A 14,860-nucleotide genomic window follows, 5' to 3' on the forward strand; every position below is an offset into this window, starting at 1 on the left:
AATGATTTGAATGAAACTGTCAAGCAAGTCTTGAAGACGCAGGCACAGCATTAGAAATTTAAAGCACATTTTAACATTACCCCATAATACTGATAATGGTGATAATTTTGGTCACTCTAATCGTGATAAAAAATGTTCCTCCTGTTTTATCTCTAATGACGGGTAGATTCTGTTGCCAATTCTTGGGATTTTACCTGCAGGTCATGTCTACAAACGACTATAAGAGCATTCTGTATTCATGTAGTGCTGGTTTACATTTGCAGCTTTTTTTTCCCTTTGACTTCAAAGCATAATTTAGGGATATTTTACATGTGGTGACACTTGCTGTCATACCAAAAAGCTGTGTGTATGTACTGTATTTGTGTGTGTGTGTGTGAGTAAGAGACACAGACCCATTAGCCCAGGTTGTAATGTTTACATGGAATGTAATTAAATACAGTCGGTGTAAAAATATGCGTCTAATTGGAAATCTTGAAGCTGTTTTCAATTTGTGCAGCTCGACTGTTTATCTTGGCTTTGTGGCCTTTTGGGTGAACTTGTGAGAAAAGGTCAGTATTTCTTATTTTACTACCAAACAAGGGCCAATGGTTCATCTGGAGTTGTTACCAGTTCAACTTGGAAACCACCACTTTCTGGAAGTAAAGAATCATTTAATTTATTAGGTAAAATTTTGAACTATCGGTTAACACTACTGTTGGTGAGGGGTAGAGCGGAAGTCCTCCAACTGAAGCTCGGCAGCTCGATCCCCATTCTTCCCCATCTGCATGCCGAAGTGTCCTTGGACAAGATGCTGAACCCCGAATTGCCCCCAATAGAACAACAAAGTGCTGCTAATAGATGCACTGTTTGAATGTGTGTTTGAATGGGTGAATGTTGAACTGTACTTTAAAGAGCTTTGAGTGGTCTAGAAAAGTGCTATAAAAATACAAAACCATTTAACATTTACTACCCTTTTGCATAGATTGAACATTTAATTTTGTTTGGGACTATTTATTTTGATTGAGGTGTTTTTACAAGGCCCATGTTGATGCTAAAAAGCCTTGTTTTACTAATATAGCAAAACCTCAATTAATTTAGTTTTCTATCACACAAGACCTGAATTGATTCAAAGAATCTTCATGAATGTGCTAGCAGAGCATAATCTAAAAACGTTACTCCACAGCAAAACTAGAAGACAAAAATAAAAAGAATCTGAAGACATTGCAAAAGCTTATCCTGAAAATTCATTGTGTCCCATAAAGGAAAATGCACCAACAAAATTGAAAGCTGTCTGATTTGTTTAAAAGTATGGACAGAGCTCTGTTCAAGCAGTGTATCAACAGAACGTCCACAGTAACATGAACCTCTGTGTAATCATAAATAATTGATATTGTTTATGCTCATGAATCAACCTTGCAGTTCCCTTTGGAGTCCTGTTATAAATGATGTGTCCATAGGTTATGATCAGGTAAAATGTGTTCTTCTGTGACCCTGGATTTTGGGTGAAGCATTAGAACAGTTTTTACAGAAAACGTTATAGTCAGTTTTATTGTGACTCATAAAATCTTTCAGAGACCTCTAACTGAGTATTTGATCTTTTTTTGTTGCAGGTTCTGAGCCCATGGTACATGCCCTGACTGAACAGACTGGTGGTGCATACATACATACTACTGTGGTGAGTGATCTACAGCCAGCTGGGGCTGTGATATACTCCTAGCAGCCTCCATACAGAGTTTGTTGTCTGAGCAAAGACATGAAAATGCAAGTATGCAAATATTTCCATACTTGTGCACCTTGCTACAGGAGCTGTTCTAGACTGGTTCATGTTCCACTCACTAATGAACCGCTTGCAACCCATTTGGGAGTTAAAGACTCCTTCTCTGGTTCTTCTTGTTGTATTGCTTTTTCAAAGTTACAAATTCATTAGACCAAGGGGGCAAACAAACCAGTGTCTGATTTGACCAGAATAAACATTATAGATTTAAAAATGCCAGAGGCTGATTGACAGTCTCAGTAACACACAAGTAGCTTTGTTAGTGCCACTGCTTCCCCACACTCTGACCACATTTCCTGTATCCCCTGGTGCCCTCTGCCTCACTTCCCCCTCCTCAGTGTATTTTATTCATGGAGAACAAACATATTGGAAGTGAGTTTATTTTCACTCTTTTAGTTACCCGTGGTTTCCTCAAAGTTTTGACATCTCCAGTTTGATTTCCAGTGGAAGAACTCTGCTCTCTTCCTGTTTTGTACTGTTTCACACTCCTGCAGATTTCCTGTGAACTCTGCCCTAGCAGCACGCAATGTTAAATTCGGCATAGGATGCATAGAAGCTCTCGGTCTCCTTGGTGATGCTCATGTTTGTTTACGTTTGTATACCTGAGGACATTCTGCCTGACTCACTGACGTTGTTGATTTGGTTCTCCGGTTGAACCAAGAAGCTCTGCTGTGACGGCTACGCTACTACTGTCACCCTTTTTTGGCAGCTAGCTGTTTTAATGTCAGGTCAGCCTTATTGGAGGGCTTTGTTTTCCTCACGCTCTGCATGTTTATTTCATTCATGAAGAAATCAGCTCTGCAGGTCTTAGTCATCTAGCGTTTGTGTTATTTACATAAATAGCCTATAAGCACTCATGCATAGTTCTCTTTTTACATCCGAAAACTAGTGGTTTTGACTGTCACACAGGAAATGGTTTTCTATTACGATACTAACATGGAACAGATGAAGAGGTTTATTTGGTGAAAATGAACAGCGATGTCAGCGGAGCATATTTCTCTTATAAATGACTGTGTTGTTGTGTGGTTTTTATTGTGTTGTTTTTGTGGGGATAGCATGTAGCTCAACTTGCTACTGGGCCGCTGTGTTTCAAGCAATTACTGAGTCTGAGTTAGAGCTGTTAAAGCCACCAACACACCCATTTTGTTTGTGCCCTGCAGAAACCTTTCACTACCAACTTTGTCTCTAATTTCACACTAAGCCCATAAGTTGTTAAGCAAGTGTCAAATTTTTTTCATGGGAGTGAGACAGAATGATAGAAATGTCAGAATACCATCACTGAGTTTTGATTTACTGACTGATGGTTTCAGGAGAGAGTAAGCAGGGTGTCACTTACCCACTTTGTGAAGAAAACATGACTTCTGACTTGGATTATTCTGTATTTTTATTGATTCAGTAGTATGGAACAATGAGTTGCTCCCACAAGGCTGTTGTATAAAACAAGAGAAGAAAGATGTCTTTGTTTTAAAATGATTCAGCCCACTGCGTTGATTCAGCTGAGCAGTTTGCCTAGAAATTAGATTGTATGTTACGCCTCTTCATTCTCCTAAAGAAAGCCAAAGCCTCCACACCTCAGTGAGCTTGTCCCTGCTTCACCCTCAAGTTAAAATCCATATTTTTCTCTCCAAAAGAGAAACAGAATTGTAGAGGAATGAAGAGAGATACGGTGATGATTAAATGCACATAAGGCTCAGGTAATAGAACAGGGGATTAGATTTGCCTATTTTTATTTGTTTACATCATTTGCAGGAATACCGAAATCACATTATCTAGGTTTGATAACAGACATGCATAAAAGAATCCTGTGATACCAATCAAATGGTGGTGTAAAATGAATCTGCGATAAGGCCTGGTCAAGCTAGTATGTAAAAATATGAAATTCATTCCAATGGAATAGAAGCAATGCCGTCTCTTTCTCATGGGAGAGAAGTTAACCTGCATTTTGTTGTTTTTTGCTCCAGGTGTCAAAGTGAAACATTGTTTGCAGACAGTTAAGAGACAGCTGGTCCAAAATAAGAAATAATCCTGGAGAGCTGCTACTTGGGCTAGCCAGCATGCCAGCATTTAGCTTGTAGTTTTACAGACAACCCTGAGAGTAGTGTTCACAATGTCACTAGCACCCTACCACCACATATTTTTTAAAAGATGTGCTAATACGTTCAGCTGGTATGACTGGGCCTCTGAGTCTGAGCTAATGTTATCAGTCTAGCTCGGTTTTATACTAGTACATAAAATCCAGACTCAACTATGCAGTCTGTTATGTAGCTGCCTTTTTGTTAATTTTCTTCGATGCTGGATAGACAATCAGAGGAGGAGAGATGGACATCCGAGGTGCCAAGAAATTCCCAGCAAAGATAAGATAAAATGTATGACTTTGATGGGCAGCAAAATGATGACAAAAAGCTGGGAATAAGTTCAAAACAAACTAAATAATTCTTTATTAGCTTTGTAAGTTTAAAATATAAGATAGTCCTTTATAAGTTTGACTCCCACAAGGGAGACATTTGCTGTATTGCAGCAGCAAATGGGATAAAAGTAACAATTAGATATGCAATAAACATGCAATATTTACAAATATGAAAATAGCAGTAGTAAATACAGTGTAAACAGCATAAGTAGGAAAGCAAATTAAAATATTGGAGTTACAACGACAGCTTGACTGCACAGTTGAATGATATTGAGCCTGAGTGAATCTATAGTGCAATGACTCTGACTTTGGATCATTAGTCCAAATATAAATAACAAAAGCTTCAATCCCTCTATTTGTTAATACCCCCTGCTTAAACTCTACACACTTGGATTCTATACAAACCAACGTTTTTTTAGATGAATTTCCTGTACCTGAATCCTAACATTTTGAACACAAAATCAGCCGGGCTAAAAACAGGCTTTTTTTGTTCTGCTCTCATTAGAAGTAGTGTCTTGCGCTGGGGGGTCAGTGGGTGCTTACAGGGGTAATAGAGATCACCACATCCTATTTTAACCCAAGACTACAGCTTTGCTGACCTCTACCCCTTGCTGTCAATAAATTGGCCCATCCTGTTTGTCTACCACTGCAGTCGGTCACTGGAAATAGTTGTTTGTCTGGTCCTTACATGTTGGTAAAGGTATGTGGAAAAACATCTTTCTACAATAGAACCACTCATAACAACAGAAAAAAGACAAGGTGTTAGAAATCTGCAAAAATATGTAAAAGCCGTCTCTGAAATTGATAATTTCTGTAACACTAATGTTAATGCAATTTACCACAAGTCTTTTGTAAATCTTGTTTTTTAATTTATATCATAATTCTTGAGTTTTTAGACAGAGTTATTGAATCAGACCTTTAATAGTAATTATTAGCTCTGATGTTTCTGATTGTAACTTAGTGTAGTTTTTGCGTTGTTCTCAAAAATGTTGTTTGACCATAGACACATCTCATTGCATGTCCACTTTCCACCTGTTGTGTTAAAATCAAAGTGATGCTCGGCACTATTGTGAGAGCTGTCGATCGAGCGGTAACCATGACATGTTTCTGGTACATGCATATCAGACTTAACCTTCTTAAGAGATCCTTAAAGTGATTGAGATTCTGACTTAGACAAGGTCTCTTCTAATCCAAGCCAGCACGGTAATTCTCGGGGAGATAACCAATGCTGAATCAGTGATCGTCAATGACCAGCGCCGATCAGGTGGACACGGAGTGCCCACTTCAGGTTTAACTGCCCGCCAAGCGAGGCAAGCCAGCAGCGCCGACATGCTTCCATCTGTCATGACAAACAGCTAGCCTCGCTGACCTCACATAGGCCATGTGAGGCAGAGCGAGGCGTGCCAATGCAATCGGCCACTCCGGGAGTCCAGTATGCTGAGCCCTGGAGAGGGGGAGGGGTGAGCATCATGCAGAGAGTGGTTCACTGCTGTTGTCATTGCTCCCTAAACAACTGCAATGCAGAATTTATGAAGGCCCTGACTCAAGCTTACAGAAACTTTGTAACTAGTTGTAGCATCAAGGTTAATTTCCAATGCTTGATGGCCTGAGTACTATTATTGAGTCGGCTAACGGAAGCCTAGTTAGTTTAATACCAAAATCTGGGACCCACATGACCCACAATGGAACTCAACCTCCATGAGTTTTTTAGAACTTGGTCAAAACAACATTAGTTAAGTTACCATGAACAAACATACCAGCAGAAAAGGAGTAACTTGCTTTGATAGACAGCAGAACATAATTGGTCAAATACATTAACCTTTACAACCATGTGTAGGAATAAAATCTGCTGATGTTAGCTGATGTGCCATATTATCAGCCATCCTACTGTGGGAGATGCAAATAAGCAAAGAGCTCTGCACAGAAAGTGGTCAAAATAAACTTGAAGCAGAAGCAAAACCTGAGCTAAACTCACCCACACCTTTTCTGCAGTGTTAGTGATCTTACAGAGGGTTAGGTGGATGAGAGCAGCTTTATTTTTGGTTTGTACAAACTTCGTTGCTTCGGGCCCTTTTATTGTCAAAGTGACAGTGATATTACCAGAAATGGAGGCTGGTTTGGAGAGGCTGCTGCGGCAGACAAAGTGAAGAACCTGTTAAGGAAATCCTGTCTGTCAAACAAGCTTTACATTAAAGTGATATCATATAATCCTTGACAATGTAATGATAATCTAATTACACTTTTTCATTTTTCAAATGCAACCTTGTCTGGTTTACTTGCAATGTGATTATGTAATCCCATTACTGCCAAATCCTACCCATGGTTTACTGCAGGTTGAAAGTACAGCATCTCTGTCCCTTTCTTCCCTGCACCTTTTACTACCTGTGGCAACATTATTAGTGATACTCTTTTTTTCATTTGTGGCTCCATTGGGCAACGGGTGAATTTGATGCATTGAGGAGTGAAATGCTATGGAAAATAAGATTGTGTCCTGAATCATACCACCCCCACTTCCGTGATTTATTTCTGCTGCTCTGAAAATACAGCCAAACTGTCAGCTCTCACAAATCCTTTCAGTGGGAATGAGCCCTATTTCCACAGGCCTAGGAGAATGAAAGCAGCAGATATCACAGCCTGGGCCTCCTTTATATATCCATGCACGAGAGCCTTCAAAGAACATGGCATCTAAATGGAAGATATCACAGACTGCAATAGACAGGAACACTCATGATGCAGTGTGTGGGCTTCCTCCGTTTCATGGCATACACCTACCAGTGTCGAAGATAAAGTGCTCATTTACAGTCAGCAGCGTCTTTTAATGCTTAAATATGTTTTATACAGTGTACATGCTCCCTGAGAAGCATGTACACTATTTATATTATTTTAATTTGGCAGAGCTCGACTAGCACTGATACCAATGAATAATTGAGGTGGATACTTACGGTATAATCACATTGCAAGTACATCCGTAGAGTTTGAGTTAAAAAGCATTGGCCAATTCTCCTTTCCTAAATGTAAATGCATTGGCAACACTTTTGCCAATAATTCTTGAAATATGGGCAACTAAAACAGTATTAAGCATTTCGAGAAATCCAAACGCAGAACAATTGATCAGAACACGAAATGAGCTGCACCACTGAGCTGTCATCATTATGTATACTCAAAGAAATACAAAATGCTACGGACTGTCAGTGCTGGATGCTTCAACTTTCAACATACACATCCCTTAAAAAAAAAGCTACATACAGAGAGAGCAGACACTGTCGATACATACATTTCATTACATTCATTCACCTGCTGTTTGTGCTTCGACCAGACGCCTGCTAATCTGTAGACTGCTGGTTAGTTATTAGGAGAGACTCAGCAGGCAGAGAACAAGTGAAGCTAAGAATCCACTGACAACAGATAACACTTGTGTGTCCAGAGTGCAAGTCATCGTTGAAAGAGTTTTTACAGTCTTACACGGGCAGATACACTCACTACGAGTGGTGTCAGGTATGTAAAGTATGTGTAACTGTTCATGTTGCTCCTAACATTTTCAAATTCATGAAGAAGTAATGCCTTAACTAAAGGCTACTAAATAGAAGTGTTGTGATTTGAATGAGCACAGCCCCAAGTTCAAGCACATATCTGTTATGGTAAATTGTTTGTATTTAAGTGCTTTTCTAATCTTAACCACCACTCAAAGCTAAATTCACAATCACCCATTCACACACACCTTCATGCAGCACCTTTTCTATCACACATCATTCACACACTGATGGAACAGCCATCAGGGCCAATTCCCGGTTCCAGGTCTTGCCCAAGGCATGGGGACAGTAGGGGATTGAACCACCGACCTTCTGGTTAATGGACGACCCGACCCACCTGAGCTGTAGCCGTATGTTGTTAGTGTGTGCACAGTTAAATTCCGGGAGCTGCAGTTCTAAATGTAAAGCGTGCCGAAAACAAGCAAAGAAATCAGCTGTGTTGCCTGCATGTAGACTTAAATGTCTGCACATACATCATCACTTCACCTCTTTGGGTGGGCTTAAGCTAATGAATTATAAATGCCAGCTGGTAACCCAAGACAAATATGCTTTACTTGATATTGATATTGATTTCATATTTTGAGGCACAGCCGCCCCCCTTCTCTTCCAATATGTTTTCACTCTGGCTCACTCAGGCTACATCCATACTAATTAATTTTTTCTATCCAAAATGCATCAAACCTGCGTCTATAGATATGCTTGGTGTCCACACTCCTCCAGGGTTTTATAGCCACTTATACCGAAAAGTGTGAAAACTCTCTGGGCCTTGTTTTAAGTTGAAAACTCCGGGGCAGCGTTATAGTCAAGGCAGGTAGAAACTGTGATGTTTGGAAACAATGACGTAGACACTCATAACCGCTGACTTTGCAGACTTGTGAGGCTCCTATCACATAACCAATCTCGAGAAGAAAACAACTGGCACCAGCCTGGGCTACCAGTGTAGAACAAATCATGGATATCAATTACCAGCTAACAGCTAACAGCTGTTATGCAGTTAAATTCCTAAAATAACAATGATACAATTGCCTGCATTTGAGGTAGACAAGCCCATCATATATGAGTGTGATATGTGTTTTCAGGCATGTTAGTATGGCCAGGGATTAAAACTGATATGGAGCCAAAACACTTGTATGGACAGATCGATTTTGTTTGAGAATTTCATTTCAAACAAAAAACGTAGTTGTATGTTGTCTCAGCATGGCTGTCATCGTCATGTTCTGATTTACTTTTGGTGCCCCCCCCCCTTCCCCTCCTCTTTGAGCTGTGACTTGATTTAAGATGTACAGTATGTGCCTAGTTTGCCACTGGCAGCAGTCAGAGGCAAACTGGTGGGGGGGGGGGGGGGGGGGGGCAGAGAGAGAGGGAGAGCGAGAGACAGAGATTCCATTCTTCTCTACCATCCTCCCATCCCCCATCTCCCTCTTTTCTCCCACACTGTCAACACAGAGGGTCCTGGCTGCAGCCGGTGGCTCCACAGCGCCACTGCAGTGGCATGGTGGTGGAGGGGAAGTGCACGTGACTGTTTACAAACACGTGGTCCTCCCCAAGCTCTGCTGCTGTCAGATGGGATTTAAACAGAGGGTATCAGTGATCTGTGACTCAACAGTCTGCAGGTTTTCATTTCAACCAAACACAACATCGGTGCCTCCTATGCTGTTTGAAGTCTGTTATTCAGGTCAGCGTTTATGTTTGCGTCAAATTAATTCCTGCATGTTCTGCAGCCTTAATATGCTCAGTACCCACCATCATAGATCGTAAAATAAAATATTCTTACAGAAATGTACTTCAACTCATGTCCAGATTCAAATCTAGAGTGAGTCCTTATGTCTTAGATTCACTTTACATTCTTAAGACTGGTCAGGTCATGGCAGCAGACAACACCATAATAGCAATGCACACCCTGGAAATGTCACTGTATGTTTTAATTGTCAAAACGACATGCCACCAGAACTCTGGAACCAGCTGTTATATCACCCAAAAATAAACAAGCGGTTTGGAAGTATTTAAGGGCTTGATTTTATTTTGTTTGTAATGGAAGCGCAAATTCAGTTTAATTAGATTTTGCTTAGGATGAGGATGAACGCAATGGGCCTAAAAGCTGTGTGGTTTCAGTTGCTTTAAATACAGTGTACGGTTTTACATTGAATCGAGTTATTTAACCCGGAAATAATCTAAAAGTGACAAGAAACGTTAAGATGTGAGCGTTGTGGCCATTTAAGTCTCTTTGAATCAACCTGCTCTGAACATGAACATATTCTTTAGCAGTTATTTTAACCTCACTGTTATACATTTGACAGTTGCTGTTGTAAACAAACACTAACCATGGAGTGCAGGGGTGTGACGTGTTTTAAAGTTAGCAGGCAGCTGAACTGTTGCAATATGGAACCGCTGTAAATTGGAAGTGAAAGCAGCCCGGCAGCTGCTTATGATTTAATAATAGGCCTAATTTAGAGTACAGTATGTCTGCAATGCCAGGGCAGGACTAATGGCTCATGTCAGCATGACAGAATGTTGCTAGTTAGCACCAGGCAACGCAACTCAATCACAATTACAAACACTTGTAGCAGTGTTTGTAATTGTGATTAAGCTAAAAATCACCATGCGAGGTGGTTAGCATTATGTGTGTGGACCTGCTGTAGATGTGACCCTCAGAACAGTCTGCTTGCTTACAGCCTCCTCTGTGGAAATCGTCACTCACTCGAGACAGTAGGGTCCAGGCACAGATGAGTATCGCTGAGCTAAGGTTACTTCTTCTGCTGCTGTCTCGGCTACAGAGTTGTCTCACGAGTCTTTGACAGATCCCATAGCAGCTCAGCCATAGCAGCATTATTCTCCGGTGTAGGTGATGCAACTGGCTTGAGTCGTCGGTTGTTGTTGTCTTTGTCACTGTGGTTTGACTACAATATGCAACATTAGCAAATTCATTGTGAGTGGTCACAGGAGTAGCCACATTAGTCCGCTCTTTAGACAGCACCATGTTTATTGTGTAGATGCATATCATGTTTGCTTTGTAGTAACCCGTTTCCCCTCAGGTTGACGTTTAAGATTAATCTCATCTCATCGTTTGTTCTTATTAAGTGTGGAGAGTGTTGAAGATGATAGTATCACTGTGTGAAATCCCCTCCTCCTCCTTCTCCTCCTCCTGTCTGGGTTTGATATTCTGTAGTGTTCAGGCTAAGGGTCATCTTAAAAGTTTTCCCGTGCCAGACGACGAGAATCCTAACATCCTGGGAAATTAAATGTTACCTGGTGCTCACAGTAGCCAGGAGACTCTATTTCATCCACTTAAAAGCCATTAAATGCACAGAAAGCCTGCTTCTCATGGGAGAGGGGGCTGCAGACATTGAGCTTCAGGCATTACATGGCTGATTATTCTCAGGGGAAATGGGCTTTGAGCTGCCCCTTGTTTGGAATCGGATCCCCGGCTCTCCTAGAGTTTTTAAAGTTGTATTACCTTATGCTTTTGGGGTTCACAAAACCAGTGACAAAAGCGATGTTGAATCTTAATTCCCTGATCCCATGCAAGAAGTCAGTTTGTTGTGGAGGGCTTCCCTAATTTGTGTGTGAAATGATGCATACTCAGTCAGATGACCATCTTTTTAGAAGCTGCTTATTAACACTAAATAAGTTCAGCGTTTAAATGTTGTGGTTTCAACCAGTCCAACTTTATATTGTCCAGTTCTGGCTTTGCAACAACAATGAACTTGATGTTAATTTTGGTCCATCCATTGCCCCACTCACATTGGAGTTTCAACTTGCTGTTAACATGAGATCATTTTCTGTATATCAGATAATGACATCTGATCTCAGCACCATTGCTTTAAAACCTGTTATGACTACATGTTCTTCTTATCTCTCGATTCTGCCTGCATGGTGAATGGATCTCAAGATGCAAGAAAGGTCACTGGAGGTGGATTGGCTTGTCAGCCACATATAGGACCAAAGGAAGTGATGCGAGACACTCCTCAGGGATCACTATGGCGTGCAAGGCTAAGGTTCTGTGACAGATGTTTGACAGCCAAAGTCGTCAATAGGCTGTTTTTATGTTAAAGGGCTAAAGTTACATGCAGGTGTGCAAGGTGAAAACAGAGAGGGTTGGTTGATGTGGTTGTTTTGCTTCATGCATTGATGGTATGATGAACTATGATCCAGGAAGGGAGTAATATCTCCATGAACATGCAACTTCATTAAGGCATTTAAAATGTAATCGATGGAGAGGTAGCCGCAGAATGTGGTGTTTACATAAAGTAATCTACCAGGAATGTGCCTGCATTTATTTCATCAGCCAACGCAGCTTCTTGCTGGGTGACGTTCCAACGTGTTGTGGCAAAAGTTGAAGCACAGTGCTGATGAGCAGCCTGATAAGATAATACAGAGTTATTAGAGAAGTTTGGTAGTAGTTGTGCTAGTTCAGTTAATGCCTGGTTCACACAGTTTTTGCCTGATTTTCCACTTGCCAAAACTTCAGATTGGAGCCAAATCTGTGATGATAGTCTACATATCTAGAAAACTTCTATCCAGACATGCTTGAGATGTTAGGAAAAGGCGGAGTAAGGCGACTGGTTAAGTTGTTGGACAGTTGTTTTTTGTTTTAAAGAATGTGGTCAGACTACAGATTGCAATGGCTCCTGGCTGAGATCCAATCACAATGCGGCGCAGAAGTGGTTTGGTCAATCCAGACAACTGACTGCAGTGTGTTTTTATACTTTTACATCTATCATCCATGTTGGGACTGCATGTCAACAATCAACTGTTATTATCCAACTATCAACTAAGGCCCCATACACACCTGGTGTTAACATGTGGTTTTTGTGATCTGATCACAAGGGGACAGCTCTGAGTACTGGCGTGAACGCACTCACATCAGACAGCGATCCGATCACGCCAGACCACATTCAGAGGTGGCCCCAATATCAACACAAATCACCACATAATGATCCAAACTTGAATTTCCTTAAATTGGTCAAATCTTTCTTTACTGCTGACTCGTCGCTCTACCTCTCTTTCGCTCATGCCGACACAGACACACACACACAGGGACATGGGATACATGTGCAAACTCAGACTGGCTCAAAGCGACATTGTTTGTCTTAACTAACACAGATGACATACGTGTTAAATTACATGTAGAGCAGGGAAGTGAGATCCGATCACAAGTGGTCACAGGAGACACATTCAGGACACACTTTAGTGCTGGGAGTGAACACAGAGACTGAAGGACGGATGTTAATACCAGGTGTGTACTAACTGATCATTCTGTCTCTCCGAGCTGCCTTCAATATACATTCTGAAAACACCTCCCCTTATCCTATACAAGTTGTATATATTTAAACAGAGCTGGGTAATATAGTAAATATCAATAATTATCACAATATAATTTTAAGCAATAGGACAAGAGTCCAATACATATCAATATAATGCTTATGCATTGTGTTTGCACTGTGAGGAGATACAACACAGAATGGAACGACATCAGATTTGTAAAATGTTTTGCTGTTTATCAAGTGTTTGACATTCTCTGATCATAAAGAAGAGAGAACCACAACCTTCCAACAAACATAAGAGTGAAAAGAAATAATAATGTGACATTTATCTAGATAATTATTTATTTACCAACTAATATGGAAATGTTAATCTTGCTATATATTTTGTTCATATCACTTAGCCCATTATTTAAACAATGAAATAGTCAAAGCAAATGAATGAGAAAGATTTGTTACATTTCTCTTATTTGGTTTCACATTTTATAATCACATTTATCAAATATACGGATGACGTATCGGATACTTAAATTGGATTATCGGTCTGTTACTGACACAGATAGCTGGATAATGTATTGTGACAAGAGGCGGATCTATTCAGTTCAATTTAATGTTAACGTTCACACACAACGGTTAATTCATCTTCATTTCATTTTGATGAAAACATGTTTATTTCCTGATATTCACTCTCTGTTTTTTGTGCTGTGGTCAAATTGATTGTGTAATCTTCTCTGAGCAGCCGCAGTTAGTATTTCCCTCCACTGATCAACCTGTCTCTCTGTGTTTTCAGGTGTGTGTGTGCTGACCTCATGGTGTAACAGGAGTAAAGATGAGCATTAGCAGTGATGAGGTCAACTTCCTGGTCTACAGATACCTACAGGAGTCAGGTATCCTCCAGTCGTGTCACTCATCATATATTCATCCCTCTTATTCCTAATACAGCTGCTTTAGAAACTAACTGTGATTGCCTCAGAACCCACCGGCCTGTGGTAACACATATATTGATAATTCATTAGTGCCTCTCTCTCCTACAACCTGCCTTATAAACCTATTGTCTTTTGTTTTACTTCTCGTTTTAAATGTGGATGTCCCTTTGCAGCATCATGTTGAATGAGTATCAGTGATGTCGTTAATTAACTAACTAGGTGTTTTGGTTCAATGTATTATACAGAGGTGTCTCTGTTGTTTAGCCTACCCTCACTGGTATACATTGTTGAATAAAATATAAGAAAGACAACCTAATGTAGCTCAACAGGACAGCATCCTCCAAAGCAATCCTAGAGTTGAATCAAGAAGTGTTTATTTAAATATTTAGAGTGAGTTTTGCCTTTTCATTGACTGACTGACTTCTGAGAGAAAATTAGGTCAATTCCACAAACACCAGAGAGCTGCCGGTTTGTTTGTTTGGCCAACTTGATCCTTGTGTGTACATAACACAGTTGGTGTGGATCAGCTTGTTGTATGAAATCCAGAATGTGGTGAAACAACAGTGTCAGTCCACAGTGTTACATACAGGTACGATATTAAACCATACAGTGGGATACAGTGATTAATCTGTCGTAGGTTTTAAATGGTCTGTATTCATATTGCACCATTACCCCAAGAACACTCGAAAAGGCTTAACAAAGAACATACAAAGACTTACTCACAGAGCATACACTGGCGCAGAGACCGTGGAGCTGCCAAACAGAGCACTGACCTGAACATCAGGAGTAGATTCAGGGTCAATTAAAAAATATGGTGGTGACATGAAACCTTTTCATTTGGACGAGTCTGATCATGGACACTTTAATAGACTCAGGCTTCCTGCTCTCTGTGAGCAGCTCTGCAGCTGTGATGGATTATAACCTTTATCCAAATGTTGTGAGCTGTGTAAGTCCTCATATCAGGGCAGAGGAGACGGCTCGGC

The 14,860-nt window shown here is 40.5% G+C and overlaps 1 protein-coding gene across 1 annotated transcript in view; it reads left to right on the plus strand.

Moving 5' to 3' along the window:
- The window catches only part of tbl1xr1a (TBL1X/Y related 1a), a 37,880-nt gene that overhangs the window by 12,868 nt on the left and 10,152 nt on the right, over nt 1–14,860 (plus strand). The window contains exons 2-3 of the mRNA XM_062395215.1: nt 1,590–1,654; nt 13,742–13,838. Of these exons, the coding sequence (XP_062251199.1) occupies nt 13,781–13,838 (58 nt within the window). The 5' untranslated portion in view covers nt 1,590–1,654; nt 13,742–13,780. The remainder of the gene's footprint in view (nt 1–1,589; nt 1,655–13,741; nt 13,839–14,860) is intronic.

This window comes from Platichthys flesus, chromosome 9 (assembly GCF_949316205.1).
Source record: "Platichthys flesus chromosome 9, fPlaFle2.1, whole genome shotgun sequence".
Classification (NCBI taxonomy): Eukaryota; Metazoa; Chordata; class Actinopteri; order Pleuronectiformes; family Pleuronectidae; genus Platichthys; species Platichthys flesus.